General features: G+C 44.4%; 2 protein-coding genes across 3 annotated transcripts in view; both read right to left on the bottom strand.

Annotated features, from left to right (window-relative positions):
* The window catches only part of LOC137615485 (tyrosyl-DNA phosphodiesterase 2-like), a 79428-nt gene extending 58760 nt beyond the window's left edge, over positions 1-20668 (bottom strand). The window contains exons 1-2 of one of the 2 annotated variants that reach the window (XM_068345409.1): positions 20418-20668; positions 13443-13529 (exon numbers count right to left, since the gene is read on the bottom strand). In XM_068345409.1, the coding sequence (XP_068201510.1) occupies positions 13443-13529; positions 20418-20498 (168 nt within the window). In that variant the 5' untranslated portion in view covers positions 20499-20668. The remainder of the gene's footprint in view (positions 1-13442; positions 13530-20417) is intronic. The other variant, XM_068345408.1, reaches the window with a different exon arrangement.
* Positions 20669-24533: 3865 nt separating this feature from the next.
* LOC137614786 (uncharacterized) overlaps positions 24534-26196 on the bottom strand; it is a 10710-nt gene continuing 9047 nt past the window's right edge. The window contains exons 4-5 of the mRNA XM_068344454.1: positions 26017-26142; positions 24534-25297 (exon numbers count right to left, since the gene is read on the bottom strand). Of these exons, the coding sequence (XP_068200555.1) occupies positions 25250-25297; positions 26017-26142 (174 nt within the window). The 3' untranslated portion in view covers positions 24534-25249. The remainder of the gene's footprint in view (positions 25298-26016; positions 26143-26196) is intronic.

The following is a 26196-nucleotide window of genomic DNA, read 5'->3' on the forward strand; positions in this document are numbered from 1 at the left end:
TGAAGGCAGGTAAGTTCATAACTTCGTATGAGTAAAGAAAGTTCCAGCGAAGAAGAAATGTCCACTCCTTTGATCCTGAAGGCAAGACTTAAGGCTGAGCGATAGACTTTCACTGCCGAGACTGAAAGGCGCATTTCTTCTCACAAATACACTAAGAACTCCGCTATTGCTGGAATAGTGGCATCGAGTGGAGATACCCCTTCCACGACACCAACCACAGAAAACTCTCCACTTTGCCTGGTAGACCCCTGCGGATGACTTTCACAGGTGTCCAGACACTTTTTTCGCAACTTGCTGCGAAAATACTCTCTCTGCGAGGAGATGCTAGATAGTCTCCAGGCGTGAAGCCGAAGCGAAGCTAGGGCTTTGTGGTTGATGTTGGCGTGTGGTTGTTTGAGTAGCTCGTGTCGTGGAGGGAGTTCTCTCGGGAGTTCCGTTAGGAGTTGCAGAAGGTCCGGAAACCATTCTGCGTGATGCCATAGCGGAGCTACAAGGGTCATCGAGAGATTGACCGATATTCTGGTCTTGTTGAGTACCCTCCTCATCAGACAGAACGGGGGAAAGGCGTATACGTCGATGTTGTCCCACCGTTGTTGGAAGGCATCTTGCCAGAGTGCCTTGAGAGCCAGGACTGGGGAGCAGTACAGCGGGAGCTTGAAGTTCAACGCTGTAGCAAACAGATCCACAGTCAGGGAACCCCACAAAGTCAGGACTTTGTTGGCTACTAGACGATCCAAAGACCACTCGGTACTCACTATCTGAAACGCTCTGCTCAGATTGTCGGCGAGCACATTCCTCTTGCCTGGAATGAAGCGAGCCGATAGTGGAATCGAGTGGACTTCGGTCCATCTCAGTATCTCTACTGCAAGATGGGATAGCTGCTCTGAAAAGGTACCTCCCTGCTTGTTGATGTAAGCCACTACTGTGGTGTTGTCGCTCATCACCACCACAGAGTAACCTGCCAGGTATTGTTGGAACTGTTGAAGGGCCAGGAATACGGCCTTCATTTCTAGCAGATTTATATGGAGGCACTTTTCTGATTCTGACCACAGGCCTGAGGTCCTGTGGTTCAGAGCGTGGGCCCCCCACCCTTTCTTTGAGGCGTCCGAGAACAGCATCAAATCCGGGGGGGGAGGACGAGAAGATCCACTCCCTTTCGTAGGTTCTCGTCTGTCACCCGCCACTGAAGGTCCGTCTGTTCCGCAGGACCCATAGGGACCATGACGTCCAGGGAATCGTGTCCTTGATTCCACCGAGACTTGAGTCGCCATTGTAGAGATCTCATTCTGAGGCGACCGTTGGGAACTAGACGGGCCAATGATGAGAGGTGACCGAGGAGACGTAACCACGATTGGGCTGGGAGTTCGTCTCGTCTGAGAAAAGGGCTTGCGACCTTCCTCAGCCTTGCTATCCCGTCGTCTGGTGGGAAGGCTTTGTGGAGATTGGTGTCCAGGATCATGCCTTGATATACCAGTCTTTGAGTGGGGAGCAGAGAAGACTTCTCGAGATTTACCATGATCCCCAGATCTTGGCAAAGTCCCAGAAGTTTGTCTCGGTGTCGAAGAAGGGTCGACTCCGAGTCAGCTAGGATCAGCCAGTCGTCCAGATAACGGAGGAGACGGATGCTGATCCTGTGTGCCCACGACGATATCAGGGTGAACACTCTGGTGAAATCCTGACGTGCTGTGGAGAGACCGAAACACAGCACCTTGAACTGGTAGATCTTGTTGTCTAGGCTGAATCTTAAGTACTTCCTTGAAGACGGATGGACTGGGATCTGGAAGTACGCGTCCTTCAGGTCCAGTGTACACATGAAGTCTTGCGGTCTCACTGCAAGTCTGACCATGTCTGCCGTCTCCATGCTGAACGGGGTCTGCTTGACAAATCTGTTCAGAGCCTAGAGGTCGATGACTGGTCTCCAGCCTCCAGACGCCTTCCTTACAAGAAAGTCGACTGAAGAAGCCTGATGACCCGTCGACGACCTCTTGGAGAGCGCCCTTCTTCAACATGGTCTCGACTTCTGCCCGAAGGGCTTGCCCTCTTGCTGATCCCATGGCAAGAGAGCTTAACAACACTGGATTCGCTGTCAGGGGAGGTAGAGATGTTGTGAACGGGACTAAATATCCCTGACCGATTACGGAAATCGTCCAGGAATCGGCCCCGAGTTGCTGCCACCTGTTCGCGCAACTTTGTAGGCATCCCCCCACTGGTAGACATGCAGGGGGACTGCCAATCCTAGCGTTTGTGGCCTCGGCCACTCCCTCTAGGATTTTTCCCTCCCCTGGAGGACTTTTTGCCTTTCTTGTCTTTGACAGGAAAGGGCTTCGACACCGTTGTCTTTGCTGCCAATGCCGGTTTCGTTGTCTTGGACGGGCGAGGTTGTTGAGTTGCTGGAGGTTTATAGGGCTTCGATGTCAGAGCCCTATGTAGGAGAGAGTCCTGGTTGGACTTCCTCCACCTCTCACCTGCCTGTTCCACGTCTTTAGGCTCAAACAAATTTCTCCCCAGGATGGAAGAATGTCTGAGCCTGCTAACCTCGGTGCTGGGGACCTTCATGTGGAATCTCTCAGACACCGCATCTCGACGCTTCAAGATGGAATTAGCCCACAAGTTCGAGACTTGGTGGGCTAGAAACTCGATGGTACGAGTGCCTGAAAGAAGGAAGGTCTCAAAGGCCTTCCTGGTACTCTCCTTGGACAGGTCCTCGGATCGTAGCAGGATGCCGAAGGACCCTAGCCAGATGTCCAGCCACGAAGTTGCCTGCATGGCACACTTCGCCACCTTCTCCTGACTGAGGATCTCCGAGGCCGAGAAAGACACTTACCGGTTGGAGAGTCTCTCTAGAGGGACTCCCCTGGTAAGCTCTTCCACAGAGAGGTGTAAGGGGAGAGCTATGGAACGGCTGGAGGAGGCAAGCTCGGAGAGCTGGCCCTCAACCTTATCTCTGGCACTCTTAACCCCTTGGGACCATGGCAAAGCCGCGCTGGCCTTATAGGGTTTTTGAGTGCCAAAGACTCGGTCCAGGACCGTGTCCTTGCCCTCTCGAGGGGGAATCTCAGGGTCCGCGAACCCATTGAGATTCCTCATCAGGGTCAGAACCTGCCAGAACACATGCTCTGACTCCTGTAGCTCTCCTCCTGAAGGGCTGGCAGCAAAGTCTCCAGTCCCCAAAAGCTCTTCCTGGGGGGACTCGAGGACGTTCTCCATGGGTCTGGCTGGCTCTGGTTTCATCTTTGAGGACAACTTTGGAACAGTCTTAGAGTCCTTCGACTCCCTCCTGGGAGGGATACAGGACTCCAACAGTGATGGCGGGAGGCTCTTCTCCACCCCTACCAGAGAAGACTTCTCTGCGCAAGGTGGGGTTTCTCCCATTGGTGCGATGAGAGAACGCCTCACCTCACGTGAATCCCCTGAGAACGGGAAATCCTCGTCCGAAGGGGAGGGAGAGAAAGTCTGGGGGGGGGATGGCGTCTTCCTCAAAGACTTCCGAGGAGCCAGCTTAGCCCTTGGAGAAGTCACCACGTCATCTACTCCTCTCTTCCTCTTCAGCGGGGTCGAAACTGCCGCTGATTTGAGGCCCAGCTCAGAGAAAGCAGGCTTAAAAGCCTGCATGACAGCTCTGACAAGGGACCCAAACCAGGGCTGCTTACTGACAGCAGCGCTGTCAGAGACTCCCTCTGGAGGGAAGGGGAACGTTCGATCCCTAGGAGTAGAAACCAAAACAGGGTCTGCCTGAAAGGAAGAAATAGAAGGAAAGTTCCTGGACCGATCCGAAGTTCTACCTCCCTCCGGCGAGCGCGCTGGTCTGCGTTTGCTGGGGGGGGAGGGGAATGCGATGACGATGACCTGGTCGCTCGTTGTCCTGTGGCCTCGCGCTGGGGATCGCGTGATGGGATTTTGCCTGGATCGCGCGCATGCGCGCGGGGGCGATGGCGAGGGCGCGGAGGCAAGGGAGCGCGTAGGCGCGTGGGCGATCGATGGCGCGTTCTGGAGAAAGCAGAGGGCGCGCAGCAGGTTGGATAAGCGTTCACGCGCGGAGGCGATTGCTCACGCGTGCGTGGACGCGCAGGATCCCGATGACCCCGTGAGGGCGATAACGTTGGGCGCGCGCAGGGGAAATATCTCTTGCGCGCAGGAGGGCGCACATCTGCAGCTGGAGAACGCGCAGGGCGCGCGATCGCGCGTAGGTGAAGAATGGCGAGCAGGCGGGGTCTGATGGCGAGTCGGCGAATGACGGCGCGTTTGACAATGCTGGCGAGCAGGGGAAGAAGGTATCTTCCCTCCTGAGTCCAGAGATCGTTGGCGCGCAGGCGAGTGCTGGCGTGCAGGAGATCATGGGCGCGCATCAGGATGAGGGCGCGCAGTGGCGCGCTGGCAAGCAGGACGCTTAAGGGACTTTGACACAGTGTAAGAAAGTCCCTTTTGCCCCGAAGGGACCGTTGCCCGTTTGATAACGGGATGCGTGGGCGCCCACAGCGCATCAGCGGCTAGGAACGGCGACGGCAGGTCAGCAGGTCTGGCAGGTGAAGGACATCGCAAACGATCTGCGGAGAGGTCTAGGGATGCAGCTGGAACGGTCGGTGAACGATGGCGAGGTTCCTCTGCGGCGGACTGCGAAGACGACGAACCGAAGAGGAGCCTCCTAACACCCTTGTGAGGTGAAGGAAGGCCTCTACGGCGAAGGGGAAGGAGAGTTTTCCGCCTTATACGCCCTATGGGGGCCGTGGGGTCAGCAGTCCTCCGAAGAGGAGAGTCTGTCAGTGAACTCCCCCGAGGGGGAGAATCACCTGCAGGAGAGACCGTTGGACTTAGTTCCTCTCTCGAAGGATGTTCGGAGGGGGGAACTAAGCCTTCAGCTACATCAGCAACTTCAGGAGCAGAGGTTTGAAACAACTCATCAGAAACCTCTGCCACAACAACGTCGACGATGGACAGAGGATCAACCTCTTCTAAAGTCAGCGACTGTTTGACAGCTGCTCCTAACCTGATTATGTCAAACAGGGCTTCCTTGGAGGGCGAGCCCTGAAGCCCCAAGGAAGCCCAAAGCTGTAATAAATCATTATTAGACACATTAACATTTGGTGAAATATTTAAATCGTCCCCCGGGGGAGGAGGAGGAGCTGCCTCGCTATGGGAGGCAACTCCCTCTCCCAAACCCCGAGATCGGTCAACAGAAATGTGGCCTACGCTACCACTCGACGGCCTCTCGGAAGAGACCAATCGAGTGGGAGCTTCGGAGGAGGTTTGGGCAACGGAGGAAGAGTCCTTGGGATTTTCCCTCTTCAAGGAAGCCCTTGAAGGAGAAATATCCCGCCTGGACTTCTTCTTCCGGCGCCGGGAAAACCTCTCCCACTGGGAGGTAGACCACTCCCTGCACTCAGCACATACATTATCTCTATCACACCGTTGGCCCCTACAGTAAGGATACAAGGTGTGTAGGTCCGTGTCAACCGCCGACATACAAGTTCCACAAGGGCGGTCAGGTAAACCGGGACACTTTCGCATCGCAGAGACCAACTTCCAAACACTCTGTCAAAAAGAAAAAGCAAACAAGGATTAATGGCTGTCAGTATAGGCGAGGGTGACAGCGGACACGTCCGTCTAGCACCCGAGCCGATAGCAAAGTGAACTCAGCACAGGTGTGTGTGAGGGGGGGGGGGAGGGGGGGAGGGTAGCAAGCTAGCCCTCCCTACCCCTCCGCTAACTAGCTGTGGGGTAGTAAACCCTCGTTAAAATTCTAATGGCTCGTCATTTCAGCTACGCCGAAAGTAATTACCCATATTAAATAGCGTGGTTTGTATTTCAGTTACGGAACAAACAAATACTATGAGGGTCCACAGAAGCCTTAGGAAGTTGAGTACGACAACCTTTAACACACTTCCGAATTACAGGGGAGGGGTCGGCCATATTGAAAAAGTAAGAGAGAGACCGAAAACATAAAACAAATGTTAAATTATTTAAGATAACCCCAAACAAAAAGATTTCAAGATGTAAATGAAAAAGAAATCAAGCGAAAGCCCAAACTCAAAAAACAGTACATCACCAAATAACGTCCAAAACAGAGTAAGTTAACGAGAGAGTTTCCAATAGTACAGCCAGCAATGGCGGCAGGAGAAGATCTGAAGGGTTTGGTATAGTTCTACCTGTAGTACAGCGAAGGCGCTAGTGTACACCTGGCATATCTGCGATAGCCGCGAGATTTTGAATTTTCTGCCGGGCGTCTAGAGACTTTAGCCATTCTTATATAACCAGCGGGTAAGTTTTATATTTAAAACTTGAGCATTGAGGCCATTTAACTTAACTAAACAAAATTATAGTTCTAACTGTCAAATAGAAATAAAGTCAACATTAACACTTTATCCCAACAACCAGCTATTGACCTTACAAATCTACTGGATTTGAAGTATTGTACTTGTATCAAAGTTTGAGTTTGATATCAAATTTATGCTTTTCCTAAAATACTTGATATAATAACTTTCCTTGAAGTTCTTTTAACCCTTTTAATCTTACTAACTGAACAAAAAACTTAGCACTCAAGCTCCAAGCTCCTTTATTGGGACATCTTACTTAACTTAGCATGAAAACTATCAGCTAGAATTTACAACTTACCAGATAGCTTAGTCAATTTACTTTCCATTAATATATAACTATATATTTTGTAAATTTTTCATAATTATAAATGACAAAAGAAAAAAACTGGATGAAATTATTGGAAGTACACGTCCAATGGTGCTGAGGGGTTAAACATGTTATTTTCCTTAGTAAAATAAATTTTTGAATATACTTACCCGATGATCATGTAGCTGTCAACTCTGTTGCCCGACAGAAATCTAAGGTCGGGATACGCCAGCGATCGCTATACAGGTGGGGGTGTACACAACAGCGCCATCTGTCGAGCAGGTACTCAGGTACTTCTTGTCAACAAGAACTCAATTTTCTCCTCGGTCCACTGGTTCTCTATGGGGAGGAAGGGAGGGTCCTTAAATTCATGATCATCGGGTAAGTATATTCAAAAATTTATTTTACTAAGGAAAATAACATTTTTCAATATTAATCTTACCCGATGATCATGTAGCTGATTCACACCCAGGGGGGTGGGTGGAGACCAGCATACATGTTAACATTAGAAGCTAAGTATCCCGTATTTCATTTTAGCAGTTATTCAAAATAACAAACATAAAATAAATAAGTACCTGGTAAGGAAGTCGACTTGAACCATTACTCTGCCTCTTTAAGTACGTCTTCCTTACTGAGCCTAGCGATCCTCTTAAGATGCTGAGCGACTCATAGGTGCTGAAGTATGAAGGGCTGCAACCCATACTAAAGGACCTCATCACAACCTCTAATCTAGGCGCTTCTCAAGAAAGAATTTGACCACCCGCCAAATCAACCAGGATGCGGAAGGCTTCTTAGCCTTCCGTACAACCCAAAAAACAACAATAAAAAGCATTTCAAGAGAAAGATTAAAAAAGGTTATGGGATTATGGGAATGTAGTGGTTGAGCCCTCACCTACTACTGCACTCGCTGCTACGAATGGTCCCAGGGTGTAGCAGTTCTCGTAAAGAGACTGGACATCTTTGAGGTAAAATGATGCGAACACTGACTTGCTTCTCCAATAGGTTGCATCCATAACACTCTGCAGAGAACGGTTCTGTTTGAAGGCCACTGAAGTAGCGACAGCCCTAACTTCATGTGTCCTTACCTTCAGCAAAGCAAGGTCTTCTTCCTTCAGATGAGAATGGGCCTCTCTAATCAAAAGCCTGATGTAGTAAGAAACTGCGTTCTTAGACATCGGTAAAGCAGGTTTCTTGATAGAACACCATAAAGCTTCTGATTGTCCTCGTAATGGCTTTGTACGTCTTAAATAGTACTTAAGAGCTCTTACTGGGCAAAGTACTCTCTCTAGTTCGTTCCCCACCAAGTTGGACAGGCTTGGGATCTCGAACGACTTGGGCCAAGGACGAGAAGGAAACTCGTTTTTAGCCAAAAAACCGAGCTGCAAGGAACATGTAGCCGTTTCAGATGTAAAACCTATGTTCCTGCTGAAGGCGTGGATCTCACTGACTCTTTTAGCTGTTGCTAAGCAAACGAGGAAAAGAGTCTTTAATGTGAGATCCTTAAAAGAGGCTGATTGAAGCGGTTCGAATCTAGCTGACATCAGGAACCTTAAAACCACGTCTAGGTTCCAGCCTGGTGTGGTCAACCGACGCTCCTTTGAGGTCTCAAAAGACCTAAGGAGGTCCTGTAGATCTTTGTTGGTGGAAAGATCTAAGCCTCTGTGGCGGAAGACCGCTGCCAACATGCTTCTGTAACCCTTGATCGTAGGATCTGATAGGGATCTTACATTCCTTAGATGTAACAGGAAGTCAGCTATCTGCGTTACAGAGGTACTGGTTGAGGAAACTGCATTCGCCTTGCACCAGCTTCGGAAGACTTCCCATTTTGACTGATAGACTCTGAGAGTGGATGTCCTCCTTGCTCTGGCAATCGCTCTGGCTGCCTCCTTCGAAAAGCCTCTAGCTCTTGAGAGTCTTTCGATAGTCTGAAGGCAGTCAGACGAAGAGCGTGGAGGCTTGGGTGTACCTTCTTTACGTGCGGCTGACGCAGAAGGTCCACTCTTAGAGGAAGAGTCCTGGGAACGTCCACTAGCCATTGCAGTACCTCAGTGAACCATTCTCTCGCGGGCCAGAGGGGAGCAACCAACGTCAACCGTGTCCCTTCGTGAGAGGCGAACTTCTGAAGTACCCTGTTGACAATCTTGAACGGAGGGAACGCATACAGGTCTAGATGGGACCAATCCAGAAGAAAGGCATCCACGTGAACTGCTGCTGGGTCTGGAATCGGAGAACAATACATCGGGAGCCTCTTGGTCATCGAGGTAGCGAATAGATCTATGGTGGACTGACCCCACAGGGCCCATAGTCTGCTGCAAACATTCTTGTGAAGGGTCCACTCTGTGGGGATGACCTGACCCTTCCGGCTGAGGCGATCTGCCATGACATTCATGTCGCCCTGAATGAACCTCGTTACCAGCGAAATCTTTCGATCTTTTGACCAAATGAGGAGGTCCCTTGCGATCTCGAACAACTTCCTCGAATGAGTCCCTCCTTGCTTGGAGATGTACGCCAAGGCTGTGGTGTTGTCGGAGTTCACCTCCACCACCTTGCTTAGATGGAGGGACTTGAAGTTTATCAAGGCCAGATGAACTGCCAAAAGCTCCTTGCAGTTGATGTGAAGTGTCCTTTGCTCCTGATTCCACGTGCCCGAGCATTCCTGTCCGTCCAGTGTCGCACCCCAGCCCGTGTCCGATGCGTCCGAGAAGAGACGGTGGTCGGGGGTCTGAACAGCCAATGGTAGACCTTCCTTGAGAAGAATGCTGTTCTTCCACCACGTCAGTGTAGACCTCATCTCTTCGGAAATAGGCACTGAGACCGCCTCTAGCGTCATGTCCTTTCTCCAGTGAGCAGCTAGATGATACTGAAGGGGGCGGAGGTGGAGTCTCCCTAACTCGATGAACTGGGCCAGCGATGAAAGTGTCCCTGTTAGACTCATCCACTGCCTGACTGAACATTGGTTCCTTCTCAGCAATGTCTGGATGCATTCTAGGGCTTGACTGATCCTTGGGGCCGACGGAAAAGCCCGAAAAGCTCGACTCTGAATCTCCATACCTAGATAGACAATGGTCTGGGATGGGACGAGTTGGGACTTCTCTATATTGACCAGGAGGCCCAATTCCTTGGTCAGATCCATAGTCCATCTGAGATTCTCCAGACAGCGACGACTTGACGGAGCTCTTAAAAGCCAGTCGTCCAAATAGAGGGAGGCTCTGATGTCTGCCAAGTGAAGGAATTTGGCAATATTCCTCATCAGTTTGGTAAACACAAGAGGTGCCGTGCTTAGGCCAAAGCACAGGGCTTGGAACTGGTACACGACCTTTCCAAAGACGAACCTTAGGAAAGGTTGGGAGTCTGGATGGACGGGGACATGAAAGTACGCGTCTTTCAGGTCTAACGAGACCATCCAGTCTTCCTTCCTGACCGCTGCTAGGACCGACTTCGTCGTCTCCATCGTGAACGTCTGCTTGGTGACAAAAGCATTGAGAGCACTGACGTCCAGCACCGGTCTCCAACCTCCTGTCTTCTTCGCTACCAGGAAGAGACGGTTGTAGAAGCCCGGGGATTGATGGTCCCGGACTATGACTACCGCTCCCTTTTGTAGCAAGAGCGACACCTCTTGTTGCAACGCTAGCCTCTTGCCCTTCTTGTAGTTGGGAGAGAGGTTGATGGGAGACGTTGCTAGAGGGGGACTGCGGCAGAACGGAATTCTGTACCCCTCCCTTAGCAACTTCACAGACTGAGCGTCTGCACCTCTGCTCTCCCAAGCTTGCCAGAAGTTCTTGAGCCTGGCTCCCACTGCTGTCTGGAGAGGTAGGCAGTCAGATTCTGCCTTTTGAGGACTTGGAACCCTTCTTCGATTTGCCACGGTGACTGTCGGCACGGGTACCTCCTCTGCTGGAGGTTCTGCCACGAAAGGGCGGGATGAACCTAGACGCTGGTGTGTCCACTGCGGTAGAACGGAAAGGTCTAGGCACGGAAGGTAAAGCTTTAGCCTTACGTGCGGAGGACGCCACCAGGTCATGGGTATCCTTCTGGATCAACGAGGCAGCCATCCCCTTGATCAGCTCCTCCGGAAAGAGACACTTGGAGAGAGGAGCAAACAACAACTCCGACTTCTGGCAAGGAGTGATCCCAGACGACAAGAAGGAGCAAAGATGTTCTCTCTTCTTAGGCACTCCCGACACGTACGAAGCCGCAAGCTCACCAGACCCATCCCGAATGGCTTTGTCCATGCTAGACATGATAAGCATGGCAGAGTCCTTATCCGAAGGGGAAGTCTTTCTGCTTAACGCTCCCAAACACCAATCGAGGAAGTTGAAGATCTCAAAAGCACGAAAGACTCCCTTCAACAGATGATCCATGTCAGAAAAGGACCAGCAAATCTTAGATCGTCTCATAGCCAGCCTGCGGGGAGAGTCAACCAGACTTGAGAAGTCGCCCTGGGCAGAGGCAGGAACCCCCAAGCCGGGTTCCTCTCCCGTGGCATACCAGACGCTAGATTTGGAAGCAAGCTTGGTAGGCGGAAAGATGAAAGCAGTCTTTCCCAGTTGCTTCTTGGACTGCAACCACTCTCCCATAACCCTCAAAGCTCTCTTGGATGAGTGTGCGAGGACAAGTTTGGTGAAGGCAGGAGCTGCTGACTGCATGCCCAGAGCAAACTCGGAGGGAGGAGAGCGAGGGGTTGCAGACACAAACTGTTCCGGATACAAGTCCCTGAACAAGGCAAGGACTTTCCGAAAGTCTAAGGAGGGAGGCGTAGACTTGGGTCCTTCTAAGTCGGAGTGCGGATCGTCCAAATGTGCAGCTTCGTCATCAGATACTCCATCATCCGAAAGCTGAGTAGGAAGTGGCAAAGGTGGAGCAGAAAGCTGAACGGCTGAATCCGGCAGCACGGGTGCATGCGTAGCTGCTGCGGATCCAACATCATGCCGCTGCTGGTCAGTCTGCGAGCTGGCAACAACAAAAGCAGAGTGCTGGTACGTGGGAGGGACTGCCGTGGGTTGCGGAGCATGCCGTATGGGATGCGGAGCATGCCGCATGGGTTGCGGAGCATGCCGCATTGTGTCAAAACACGGCAGCTCGACAGCACCTTCCCACTGCTGATGCGGTAGCTCACGCATGTCAACGGAGGGTGCAGCATGAACATGCGTCTGGCAGGGTGGACTGCGCATCGGTGGTGGAGCTCTCACAGGTGGAGTGTGGGAGCAGGCAGCCGCAGTATCTGCTGAGCGCACAACCGTGGCAGGTTGTAGGTTAACTGGTGCCGTGTCAACCTTCTCAGCACGATAATCCTGCATAAAGGAAGCAAGCTGAGACTGCATAGTCTGCAGCATGGACCACTTAGGATCTACCGTGGTTGGTGCGGCAACAGACAGAGTAGTTGCCTGCTGCGGAATCACTCTACCTCTCTTGGGAGGTGTGCAGTCTTCGGAAGACTGCGGCGAGTCCGAACTGACCCAGTGGCTACACCTGGGCCGTTGGACTCGCTCGGAAGGGACCTTACGCTTGAGCGGTCGTGAGACCTTGGTCCAACGTTTCTTCCTCGAAACTTCTTCCACAGACGAGGAATGATAGGGCTCATTCGTCTGTTTGTGGATGGGACGATCTCTGACAGATACGTCCGCAACCACTGAGGGTACATCCGTACGCTGATCAAGGCCTGCCGAACCCTTTGGTCCTTCGACATTGCTTCTCGCCTGGGCTTGGGAGCTTGCAAGAGGTCCCGGACTGGGAGGACGACTGGCACGAACAGATGTACCCTCATGCGCAACACTGACACTGACACTTTTCACTTCACTTGCACTCACAACACTTCCCACTGCACTTTGCGCTTTCAGCTCTTTGACATCTGCCAAAAGCTGATTACGGTCATTAGCTAATGACTCCACTCTGTCACCAAGAGCCTGAATGGCACGCATCATGTCCGCCATGGAGGGCTGAGCACTAGTAGCAGGGTCGGGAGTCACCACTACAGGGGAAGGAATAGGTTGAGGGGCATGGGGAGGGGAAAAATCAAAAGAGCGAGAAGAACTCCTCCTGATCCTATCCTTCTCTAGCCTACGTGCATTTTTAAGGAATTCGTTAAAATCGAATTCCGAAAGCCCAGCGCATTCCTCACATCGATCTTCCAATTGACAGGATTTACCCCTACAATTGGAACAAACGGTGTGAGGATCTATGGAGGCCTTCGGAAGACGCCTAGAACAAGCCCTAACGCTACACTGCCTGTACTTAGGGACTTGAGACTGGTCAGACATCTTGAATTGTAGAAATAGTCAAGGGGGGAATTCCAAAATCTAGCAAAGTTCGTTAACAATTAATCCAAATTTAATCAAAAAGCTTGCTAAGCTAATGATAAAGATTCCTGAATAGCGAAGGCTAAAATCTAGAGCGAATACATCACCAAAATCGTGAAAAACAACTCCAGAATCAACAGCGTATCCAAGTAGGTCTTGCCGGTGGCACGACAGAGGAAAAATTGAGTTCTTGTTGACAAGAAGTACCTGAGTACCTGCTCGACAGATGGCGCTGTTGTGTACACCCCCACCTGTATAGCGATCGCTGGCGTATCCCGACCTTAGATTTCTGTCGGGCAACAGAGTTGACAGCTACATGATCATCGGGTAAGATTAATATTGAAAAGTTAAAAGCATATAAGATCAGAAGAATGCCCTTTGATAAGACTAAATTATAACTTGCTACATCAAACTATCTTTAAAAACCAAATACAGTAATGTAAGGTATGCTCATACAATACAATCAAATATGGCATTGTTATATTTTCTTTCGGGTGACAAAACAGTTCAAACGAAGTAAAAACTTACTTCAAGATTCCAATTCCTGTCCTGAAGAAAAAATTGTGCTAATGCTTCATCAGTTCCAGTGATAGCAGCAAATCTCTCCACACGATCCTAACAAGAAAAAGAAAAAGAATTTGAAGACTGATGTACAAGGTGTTTAAGGTAGTTATTGGATATTGACCAAATACAAGACAATAAGTGAAAGTCATTTCTTATGAACTTGACTTCACTTATTAGGATGACTCAGTCTCAGATACAAATGGCCTGTAATTGTTTTGAATTACCTTGAAAATTGGCACAAACTTTTTATAATTTGGAATTTAATGAATGAATGATTTAAAGTTTTCAGGCATCCTGACATTTTTGGAATTCAAGTGTGGCTAAAAGAATCAGTTGGGTTTTGATATTTAAAAAGGTAACTTTCTGTAACAGTGAAGAATAATAACTTAACCAGAAAAGTCGCAGAAGGTAAGGACGTTGATTTGTATGAAGTGTAACTTGAAAATACAAAACACTTAAAAAAATTTATGACTTGTTCACACACAAATACAAACCTGCATACTTTAATAGGAGACTTATCCTTAGGAGGAAGAATGTTCCCTTACCCAAAACTGGTTGGTTTATAACCCTGGATGGGTAAGCACTTAGACATGTAAAAGGTGTCAGTGTGGTGACTCTTCCCAACCTCCTATTAACCTGGGAAAAGGATGTCCCAGGTGATGAGCTACCTTAATATAAATCTTTACAGAATGCTAGTGGTATAACCGATATCCATCTTAGGATATGGTGGTTGAAACGTATGTTCAATTAACGTAAGTGGGTTTGCATACATCTCTTATCCATACTCGCCCCTTGTAAGCAGGATGGGGGGGATACTTCTGCACTAAAATGTACTCAAAGTTGCTTAGTACGGAAGGTTACATGCATCGAACTTCAGTTCCAGCTAATAACAGCCAACCATTCTTACCTCTTATCCTAGACTTACATCGTGAACGTTATCAGAAACGAGATGCTTCTTTTCAATGGAGCGAAAAATTCACGGTAAGGGAGGCCACCTGGTTTTCAATGGATTCCGCCAGTGTTGCCACACCTCCACAAATCACCGTCTTGCTTTTTTTTGCCAAACCTGCTCCACCTCCTAAACCTCTGTCCCTATCTTTCTTTTTCTCTCTGTTTCTGTATAAATTAGCGTATTTTCAAAATTGTATCCAGAATTATTTTAACTCTTATTCCACACCACCACTGAGGTAAAATGCAAGGTGCGTTATCTGTATATTGTAAAGATTTCCCCCAATCCTAAACCTGTTCTTCCTAACGGCTAGAGTTAATACAATCCCTGTGACTTTGTGAGTGTGAGCTTGGGAGGGTCCCCCTGTATCCTCATCTGACGACAGATACGCTAGCTTGATGGTTTCTCAAATCCAGAAGTAAAGTAAATAGCATTCTTGCAGATTATTTTCTAACCTGCTGGAGATAAGAAATAGATTCTGATGCTGCAGCCATCTTCAGGTAGCAGTTTAGTGCCCTCACAGAACAGAGAAGCAAATCATCTGGATCGCTGGTCGCATCTTTTAGGGAGGAGAAGAAGGACTCAAACCTAGAGTCATGGGTCTTCGCTACAAACTCCAGAATGATAGTGATGGAGACCTTCTTTCAAAATTTGGTAGGACATTACAAGTGACAAATGAAATGCCAAGGAGTTTGCCCACATGATTCATCAAGGACAAGGCAAGGAGGAAAATGGTGGTTGAGCTGTTATGCCGGTGGATCAGACTTTGATGCAGGTAAGCTACCATACCGAGTTTTCCCCCAAACCCATTCTCATTGCGAGAGGGATGATGGACAGAAATACATACTGATCACTTTCAAATTTGCAATGTATATCAAGACGTAATATCCCAATAAGGATGTAGTTTCCTCCATGACAGAGCGTCCATGCGCTGAGGAGTGTATCACAACTGTCGAGCAACGGCGCTCAGGACAGCGTGTGCAACTGGCCAAGGATATCTTCTTCATTGAAGGTATGCAAACATTCAGAAGTGCATGCTAACAGGTGAGTACTACCTTTGAGCACAATGATAGGGCTCTCATAGTAGAATGCACACCAATTGTAGGAGCATGGACATCCAGGTAAACGTGATAAGTGCTCATATTCATTTGAGCTCAATGGGCTTGCATATACAGACGAGGACAATAAACGCACATATAAAGGAGTGCGTGGGTATGCAGGTGAGCATGTATATACAGCTGAGAGCAATGAATGCGAGCGAATAGCCAAGTGATTGCGTTCATTATCGATCTCTTCATAAGCTGCATGTATTATTGTTATTATTACCACAAGCTAAGCTATATCCCTAGTTGGAAAAGCAGGATGCTGTAAGACAGAGGGCTTTAGCAGGAAAGGAAACAAGGAAATAACCTACACAAGAAGTAGTAGTTTTTCAAAAATATTTTAAGAACAGTAACAACATTAAATTAGATCTTTCATATATAAACTATAAAAACTTCCAAAAAACAAAATTAAGAGAAATAAAATAGAACAGCGTGCCCATGTGTACCCTCAATTGAGAGAACTCTAATCCAAGACAGCGGAAGGCCATGGTACAGAGGCTATGTACTACCTTAATTTGGAGTGTTTGGTCTGGCAAACTTTTTTTGTGAGTGGACACAAATAAGCACATGTGTATGAGTGTGGTGGTAGGGAGAGCAGAGGAGAGCGCAATGATTGCTCGGAAACAGACAAGTGTGATGGAAGCACATTAACTGGAGAGTGCAAGAACCAATGAGCAAGTTGAGAACATGAAAATGGGTGTACGAGTTACTAGATCATGTTCAGGGAAAAGTGTTACCAGAAGAGATGAGTACTCGGAGCAATAAGGGCGAGAGAATGGTATGCAAGAGCAGGTGAGTATGCTCAATGTGCGGGAATATGTGAGCACGATGAATTTGTGTGTAACAGTTAGAGCACTCTGTCCAGGGTGTGTGTGCAAGAGGTGAAGGTTCGAGAGATGGTTGCATGCGCTATGGAGAGCGCTAGCGAGGTCATAGTTTCCTAATGCACCTGATGAGGCAATGGCCCTCCTTTTTCTTGCTATGAATACCACCTCTTCACAGTGCATCTGTCCTTTTGCCTCTGTTGGGAGTGCAGTAATAGGCGAATCTAAACCCGAAGGCAAGGTTGAACAGGTTGGACTACTCGGGGAAGGAGTGCGAGGTTGCTTCCTCTCTAAGGTTGCTATCAGTGACTACTAGATCTGCGCTCCTGGTACGACAGACAAAGAGGTGTCTACACCGGGTATTCCTTCTACGGTACAGCAAGTGAAGAAGATACTAGACTGGTACTACCCAAAGCTTGTAGCAATTCATGTGTCGAAGGGATGCACCTAAGCCTAAGAAAGGCCAGATGTTCCTTATGGCCATTTCCTTAGCATTGACGGCAATTTCAAGAAAAACAGGGAGTACTTGCCTTACCTCGGGAAGAAACTACCACTGCCTCTCTCGTAGCTTGTCCAAGAGTAATATCACAGTCGTCATCCTTTTACACCACCCAACTGGACGAGAGAGATGGAGAAAGGTGAGAAGTTTGGTAACCGGAGGAAGAATGAGCACCCGTAAAATTCCTGAACTTCTTGCCGTACTCCACCAACTGCATTGACAGCCAATTTCTACACGCATTGCAAGGGGAAGAGCGATCAGCCATAACCCCCTGCAAGAGGTGGACAAAGAAGGGGAATCAAAGTGACTCCTGCTCATGAAGGTGCCCCACTTCTGTCCAACGACTCCAAGGTAAAAACACATGTCCACGAATGGTCTGTTCATTAAAAAAACACACTTTCACTCCGTAAAGAGAAAGAAGAAAATGGTTAAACAGCCAAGAAGTGGACACAGAGAATTCGTGACTACATCTCGTTGGCTGAAGTCAAAGTGGAGTCTTGTGCTGACTAGTGGACATGACTTCCCTCCACACGCTTACCACCTTACACTACCGACACGTCTCGTTAAAATTTTCTGAGCAAAGCTTCAGCCTAGTTGAAATCATACTCCTATCATCAAAAGCCAACAGTACTGTATGTATTCGTGTAAGAACAGATGAATTTCCTTCAAATATCATCTTGAGAATTATTCAAGTTTCCTGTATTCCCATTTCTTGTAAGTATACCAGGAAAACCTCTTTATTTTCTTTTCTTCATTAGGTTATTGTACTAATGTAAAAATTTACCGACTAGGTTAGCTGCATCTTCTTAAGGTAGGTTAGGTTAGATGATACGGTATCTACAAGCCCTGGTACCTGTTGCTATAAGGTTCACTTTTATGTTACATGTGATCAAGTGTCGCTGAGACGCCCATATTTAATTACATTAGGCGAGACATCCACACACGTGAGATTTTGCATGGTAAGTGAAATTAACCTGTCAGAATTATACAGTATTGCCTTAACTTTCAGGGTATTCTCGAATGAATCTAATATAAACACTTTTTCTATTTTTTCATTAAATAGAAAACTATGAAGATAATTTACTGTCCACTCATTAGCTCCTCTTTACATGTTTCTCCACATTAATATCAATAAAAATAAAGGAGCCTTTGTATAACGATGAACAGTACCTCATGTGTGCATAAAACACCACCTAACCTAACCTACAAGCCTTGTCCTTTCCTACTTAGGTAAAATTATATAATGGAGCAATAAATGGTTTGTAGAAAATGAAACTGGTTTTTAATGTATCTTGTGGTGTTTTGAATGTTCTTGATGATTCCAGGCAGAAATCAATAGTTTTTAGTTATGGTGGGTCGACTACCATGACTGAAAAGCTATGACTCTGCAAAAGGTATCGTCATCAATTACGTTCGAAATATCTTAAAACATAGTGTACTAGTCTAATTTTGGAGTTGTAGTATTCAAATTAGCTTTTTAAAATTTTGTTGTTTCCGTTAGTCATCGTCATAAAAAACGTAGCCGTAATCAAATCAGTAATAGTAATGGGTGCTACTTTAGCGTGACGTCTACCGCACTTAAGTGTGAGATCTACCTCCCGTCAGCACTTTAGCGTGAGGTCTACCTCCCGTGAGCACTAACGATGAAGGCTTCCGCTGTTTAATCCTAACCTAACCTAACGGTATTCTTTAATATGAGCGGGGAGAGCACAGATCACGCGGTAGACCTCACGTTTCACGTGGGTAGGCTACATATGGCGGTAGACCTCGCGCTAAAGTAGCACCTAGTAATGAAACAGTAAAAACACTCAAGCTTTTGTTTGTCAAGACTTCTGGACGCATAGAAAATGAAATTTTTCCATCGCATTTTCTATGGAGTCATTCGTAGTACTGTTAATAGTACTACAAATACTTTTTTAATTAATTGAGGTAATGATTTATTGGTTCTGGCTCTGCCATATGCTTACTTCACTCACGATTAAACATTATCTCCTAAATTCTGGCAAGCGTAACATGTTCCGCTACGCGCGTTAGCCCCGTGGACTAGCATTTTGGCGTTAAATATTAATTATACAAACTTAAAGGGGTGAATACAAACTTAACAAAGGGGTGAGTTGTAGCTTGGCGCTCCAGCATATGTTCGAACATGAACTTTGGTTCCATTTCCAATAATCAGAATAAATATATAAAACACACGTTTCTACCCTAACCATCTATTATTAATATGATAAATAAAATAAGTGCTATGATTATATTGTATATTCCAATGTTGAAATAAAGAGATTTACAATATAAAACCTGGGGCACTACTTGATTCTGTTCAACCAAGTAACTTACGAGTTACGGCAGAAGCACCACCAATTAGAGGTTTTCTGAGCTACCAGGTAGAAGGAGGCCCTGTAGCCTGTGCTAAGATGACAAAACGAGCATGACAGGTATTTTTCTATTAAAATCTGTAACTTCATTAATAGAGGTTTCCGCCAGTAGTACATGGGACTTAAAATAACGTATTTGCAAAGATCTAATCAATTATGTGAGTTTCAATGTACAAACTAATACTGTATTATTCTATAGTTGAAACCCTACTTTCCTAACAGGGGGTCTAACAGCTGCTCTTGGACTGCCGTAATCTTAACAATAAAAGCGTATTTTTTATTAGTAAAGCTTTTCTAATGTCGTTCTACAAAACAATCAGTGCATGATGTCGTGCACATAATTACGACTTGTTTAAAAACATGAAAAGTACACTTAAATTGCAAAGCAAGGGCCCTACTTCCACTTTACTGCAAGCCTCACGCTTAGAAAAATGGGAGCCTTTATATATCAGCGGCCAGTTCCTCAAGCGAGCATAAAATATAGACACCAACTAAACTAAACTTAACACCCTAACCTACATTCCATGTCCTTACCTACTTACCTAATGCTGCATTCTTAGTCAGCTGTCATCATACATATATCCAAATTCAGTGACATAACTGCCAGGGCAAATAGTTAGCCGTAACAAACCTTAAGCTCTTCTAGGAGGACACTCCAAAAACCAAACCATTGTTCTCTAGTCTTGGGTAGTGCCATCTGTACCATGGTCTTCCACTGTCTTGGGTTCGAGTTCTCTTGATTGAGGGTATGATCGGGCACACTATTCTATCTTATTTCTCTTCCTCATTTTTTGTTAAAGTTTATATTGTTTATATAAGATATTTATTTTAATGTTACACTTCTTAAAATAGTTTATTTTACCTTGTTTCCTTTCCTCACTGGGCTATTTTCCCCGTTGGAGCCCAGGGCTTATAGCATCCTACTTTTCCAACAAGGGTTGTAGCTTAGCAAGTAATAATAATAATAATAATAATAATAATAATAATAATAATAGTGGCCTAAAGAGCAAAGAGCATAACCTATGGTAAGCATGAGGCATCCTGATAGGTTAGGCTAACGTGGGAAAAAATTAAAGTACAACTACCAGGAGTTCATTAGCATTACAATTTATATACTAAATTATATAAAAAAATAATAAATATTCAACAATCGTCTTGGAAAAACAGGTTACAGTATTTCTTAACCAACCTGGCATGTCTTGGCATCGGGAATATTACTTTCGTCCTCTTGTGAATCGTTGTCCAAGGAAATGACATCGGGATTACTCATGGTTGATCAATATATTGCGCACCAGACGTCAGCTTCTCCAATAAAAATTTCGAAACTTCTTAAAATAATGGCAATTTTCAACCAAACAAGAGTTGTTGACTTGTTTCAGCATGAAAATGTTGCCATTGGCGCCTTGAGTTACGGGAAAATCGAGTATTGTTTACATTTTCTTCTTCTCACCACTTTAGTTTGGAAGTCAAAGATTTGGAGTTTTATTATTATTGGTATTGTCCTTATTATTATTATTATTATTGTTGTTGTTGTTGTTGTTGGTATCAGCTATGCTACAATATAGTTCAAAAGCACGATGATATAAACCCAAGGGCTCAAACAGGGAAAGATAGCCCAATGAGGGAAGGAAATGAGGAAACAAACACACTATATGAGAAATAATGGACAACTAAAATAGAATATTTTAAGAACTAGAAAATCAAAACATGTTTTCCCTTTATAAAATAGAGACACGTCAGCCTGTTCAATATAAAAGTATCATCTTTGAAAGACGCTCTGGATACTTGTCCACTTGGAAGATTGGAGTAATGGATTTATGAAATCAATATGACATTTTATTTCACACATTAGTTCAAGAAATATCAATTGAAAATTAATCGGCAAAGTATTGCAGATAATGTATTTGAATGGTTTATAAGTTGCCTAAACTAAAAGTAGGAAATTTCGAATGTGTTTTCTTCAGAGAATATTCATCCAGATACTTCTTTACAAAAGCAACATTTCTTAGGTAATATCCAGCGATACTACATTATGTATTTGATCACTGAGAGACGAATTACAGTAAAGTGTTCTGCCTATAAACTCTACTAGATATCAGGACTAAGTTGTCATTAATATTTATTTTGATATCAACCAGTTAGTTTTTCTTTCCTGTTTTATTTTCATTTGGTTTTAGTTCTTTAATTACAGTATCTATTCCCTAACACCAATGAGAAGTTTCTATAAAGTCTTCAATGTCATTTAGGGAAAAGTAAAATTGTGTATCATCTGGAAATAGCTTGAACTACACGCCTCCGTAGTAAATTTGATAGACCTGTAGTAGTATAGATGTAAAATAAGATTAGGCCTAGTACACTTCCTTGTGGGAACACCTCTGTCTAACAATTCATGCGATGAAAGAGTTTCCAATTCGTACACAGTATCTTTTTTATCTTTCAGATACTCAAAAACTTCATCTCCATTAGACAGTAACTCATTAAGTGGCAGTTCATGCACAGCTGTGATAAAACAGCACCAAGATCGAATGTTATCAAGATACCAAACTGTCTTCATCCGGCAGATCATTTACAACAGAGCACATAGCTGTCTCCATAGAATATATAATTGTCTCTGGTGGATGGTTAATTCTTCGATCTTTTCTAAGTGACTAACTAGTTGTTCAAGAATTACACATTTTAGCAATTTCTATATGGTGGATGAATTTGAAATAGGTCTGTATGAACTTAATAGAATAAGTTGAAACCAATCAGGACTCTCATACTACTTTCATTATTCGTAGTGGTATATATATATATATATATATATATATATATATATATATATATATATATATATATATATATATATATATATATATATATATATATGTGTGTGTGTGTGTGTGTGTGTGTGTGTGTGTGTGTGTGTGTGTGTGTGTGTGTGTGTGTGTGTGTGTGTGTGTGTAGTGCATGATATACCAGGTGAAATATAAACATTATAAAATGAACCTAGAACTCCTGGTACAGTGTCAAACATGCAAAGCTGGGACTCAAAAAAAAAAATAAATAAATAAAAAAAAAATGATTGATACAAATCTTAATATCAAATGTCATGTTATCAGATTTATACCAACGAGAAGGGTTGCTGTGGCCTTAATGGTAAAGTCTCTGCCTGGTGATCGCCCAGACGGGGTTCGAGTCCCGCACAAACTCATTAGTTCCTTTAATGTCTGCAACCTTACCATCCTTATGAGTTAAAGTTAGGGGTTTTGGGGAGCCTATAGGCCTATCTTCTGAGTCATCAGAAGATAGACCCAAGGTCCTAGCTTGGGTGGAGCCCTGCGTTGGTTGCTGATCATATGATTGCCCTGCTTGTTAGGGCAATGTCATTGCTATTCATGAGCGGTCATTAAACCTTAAGCCTTTAAAGGGTTTCAATGTAATTCAGAAAAGTTAAAGCAACGAAAGAAGTATTACTTCTGGGTACGACAGCGAATACAAGTTTATAGCTGATAAAGTCTAATCTCAGGTTAATGAAGGTTTTGATGTTATAAAAAGGTCTTTTGTCAAGCAAAGGTTCATTGACTTTCTAGAGTAGAGAGGTAAGTCGGCAGTACAGTACAGAGCAAAGAGAAAAAAAAAAACCTGAGAAACGACTTCAGAAATAATTTGAAGATAGCTTGCTAATATGGCATTCCAGACACAGACGTGCACCATACATTATTTTCTAAAACAAAACTGCATCGCCAAGGGCCAGATCTGCTCGCGTGCTTGCTATAAATGGAACTGCTGCTAAAGATAAATTAATTGATATCCAACTACTTGCAAACCACCGAGGTCAAGAAGTATGCACAGTATTGGCGGGACTACATATCCCAATATGCTATGACATGGCTAGTTTCTTGAGTGGAAAGGGTAAGTAGTCAGGATTGTCGATTATCGTTGGGAACCAGGAGCTTTGAGAGGGTATGGAATAGGTGCATCGACTGCTATCATTAATGACATCTTCAACTTGTGCAACAGTTCGCTTAGCATTCATATGGCATGAAGGATCTCTAATCAGTGATGGAAGCAAGGCCTGTACTATTTAACTGGAAGACATTACCATCACAGCGGAAGAAACCTTACGCTTACATGTATTGCCCTAAAATTATCAAGACTTGATTTTGAAAAAAAAAAAAAAAAAAAAAAAAAAAAAAAAAAAAAAAAAAACGACACGAGCAGAATCTTTTCATTCCTGATTATGGAATGCATGGCTGGAAAGCCAAAAGTGATTAGTAAGTCATTGTATGGATGCCAGTGCCTCCAGCACCTAAAACTTTGATGGAAATGACTGTGTTTGCAGATGATCCCGCACAGCAGGTTGCTGCTCATGTAAAAGAGCTGACATGTTAATTTCAGATACATTTGTATGGAAAACTTTAGATAATTTACGAGAAACTACATTTGAGGACTCAGAGTGTAATGACCGATTCCTTAAATGTTGACAACGACAAAAGAAACTATATGAAACTCATCATGCATCTTTCTGACTACACAGACATTTGGCAGTGATTGGCATTGACATATTTTTCATAACACGCTTGGCTATCACAAATTACTGATTGATAATAACTAAGCAGTTAGCCCTGGATGCATGGCCCAAAGTTGCTTACCAAAATGAATCATAATTTGTGTAATCTATGCAAAGACATGTTCTCATGCTCTGTTAAACATAGTTTTGGTTAATTGGGAATTGACCAATAATGTGATAAAGCTCTAAATAACATATCTTTAGGCTCAGAAAACCGTTCTTGAATGTGGTCTAAATAAAGATTTCATATTGATCTGATTGTGGATGGCCTTTGTTGCAATTTCTTTACCTGTACTATTTTACAAGTTTTTAGGTTGAAGCTTTCCATTCCATCTTTTCTCTCATAGCTAGCAAATAGCCCATACAATGGGCTGACGCAAAGTCTTGCTATATACAACGAAAAATTGTAAATAATTTTATATAAAACCTTCGTACTTGACGTACTTGACATATATATCTTGCCGTCAGTCGAGTTTGAAAAATAACTGAAAATGCGAGATTAGACGCCTTTTTTTTTGTACACTTTCTTTAAGAATCTAAAAATAATTCTCTTAATATAAAATACCAGGTTATTCTAAATACTTTTATGTAGCCTAATCGTTAAAAATTTTGCCCTTCATACCATGGTCCCCGAAATAATTTACAATGGCTCTATTTTTTACTTATATTACAAAGAAAAAAAGCTAAATTACACATGTTTCAGGGACTTTGGCATATTGGCAATAGCAAAATTCTAAAAGTAGATATTTTAAGCTTTTATTTGACACCAATAACACAATTTTTGTCCTGGGGTTTCGAGCCAACCGTGTAAAATACTACTTGTATGTTTAACCAAATTACCTAGGCTGCAACTATTCTCCATTTACGTAGTGCAATTTACTAATGACACCTATTTATTCAGTCTATCAAAGTGTGGGCGACAAGAGATAACACCAATGGGAGTAATACTTACCTAATAAAAAATGTATAGCATCATATATATGAACACCGGAAGGCATCGAAGAAGTTATGCCTTTGGAAACCCTTCTTAAATATTATCTATCTCTACCAGAATTTCCCTTTTTGTAAATTAAGGATATCCCATCCTAAACTTTAATCTATCAATCTGTTACGCCATACTCTTGTGATTTTAACATAAAGGGACAGCGAAAAATAAAACAAATTTACCTTTTTCACATAATTCTTGAAAATAAATGCTAATGGGATATTTTTGAATTGTTACACCAAACATACCTAAATGTCGAGTTTGATTAACAGGGAAAACTCAGAAAAATTTTTGTGCTGAAATCTATCTAACCAACTCTTGATAAATACTATTTTCCAGCAGTGATTTGCAGAATCCATTATTCCAAGAAATTGTTCTCGAGAAAGACTAATTCGGAATGAATAGCTCCTCAAGGAGATCTTCACATTTCCACAGAGGGAAAAGTGGCCGCAAGACATAAAGATCTTCGTATGTCGGTGGAATATTAGTTGGTGGCGCAGCCTTCCAACACACAATCCAGGTAGACTTGAGCCTGTAAACCGTAGGAAGAGAATACATGAATTAAAATTAAAAGCTAATATATCAAACTGCTCTTAGTATCTTGTATCCAAAGGAAAAAAAAAAGAGAAAAAAAAATGATAAGAGTTGATGTGATGTACAGTACTTGAAATGTACTGCTCTCAACATCTCTCTACAAAAACATTCGTAATGTGGACACAATCTTATGGAACGAACCGAAAGCCAACGGAGTAAGGGTGAGGTTAAAGGTTGGGGGTGGGAGGATTCATAGGTCTCCTTTCAGAGTCATCAAGTCATTGCCTGGTCCCCTAGGATCCTAATATGGGTGGAAAAAGGCTTTGGCGCTGATCACATATTTATCTCTTACTCCTGACGTTCCTATGTGTAACTTTTAAACCTTAAGACGTGAGAATAAAGATCTATCTATCCACCTATCTGTTAGGAGAAGCCATTTGATACTGAATATATATATATAAAAAAAAAACATCACAAACGCCAAGGATTTTTTTGAGGGGCGCAAATTTCGGCTCGTGTGACGCTCCTTTAGAGCTAGAGATATGTGATAAAAATGTAGCCTATCTATTTATCCATCTATCTAAATATGTGATAAAGATCCAAATCTATCTATTTATCCATCTATCTATCTATCCATCTATCTATCTATCTATCCATCTATATATTAAGGGAAATCATTCGATACTCAACATCTACAAAGAATCTCCAGAAACTCACCGGAAAGTTTTTGTCGCAAAGTTCGATTCGTGATGTCAGACTCTTCAGTAATTCGGGGTCCTTGCTAAAAGCTTCCTTGAAATGTTCCAGCAGAACCCCGGAGTTCACCGTTCCGTCGCTGTTATACTGGAAAATATAGAAAAAAAATAAAAGTTGGAATAATAATAAAATGAGAAAAGA

Source organism: Palaemon carinicauda, chromosome 21, assembly GCF_036898095.1.
Source record: "Palaemon carinicauda isolate YSFRI2023 chromosome 21, ASM3689809v2, whole genome shotgun sequence".
NCBI lineage: Eukaryota > Metazoa > Arthropoda > Malacostraca > Decapoda > Palaemonidae > Palaemon > Palaemon carinicauda.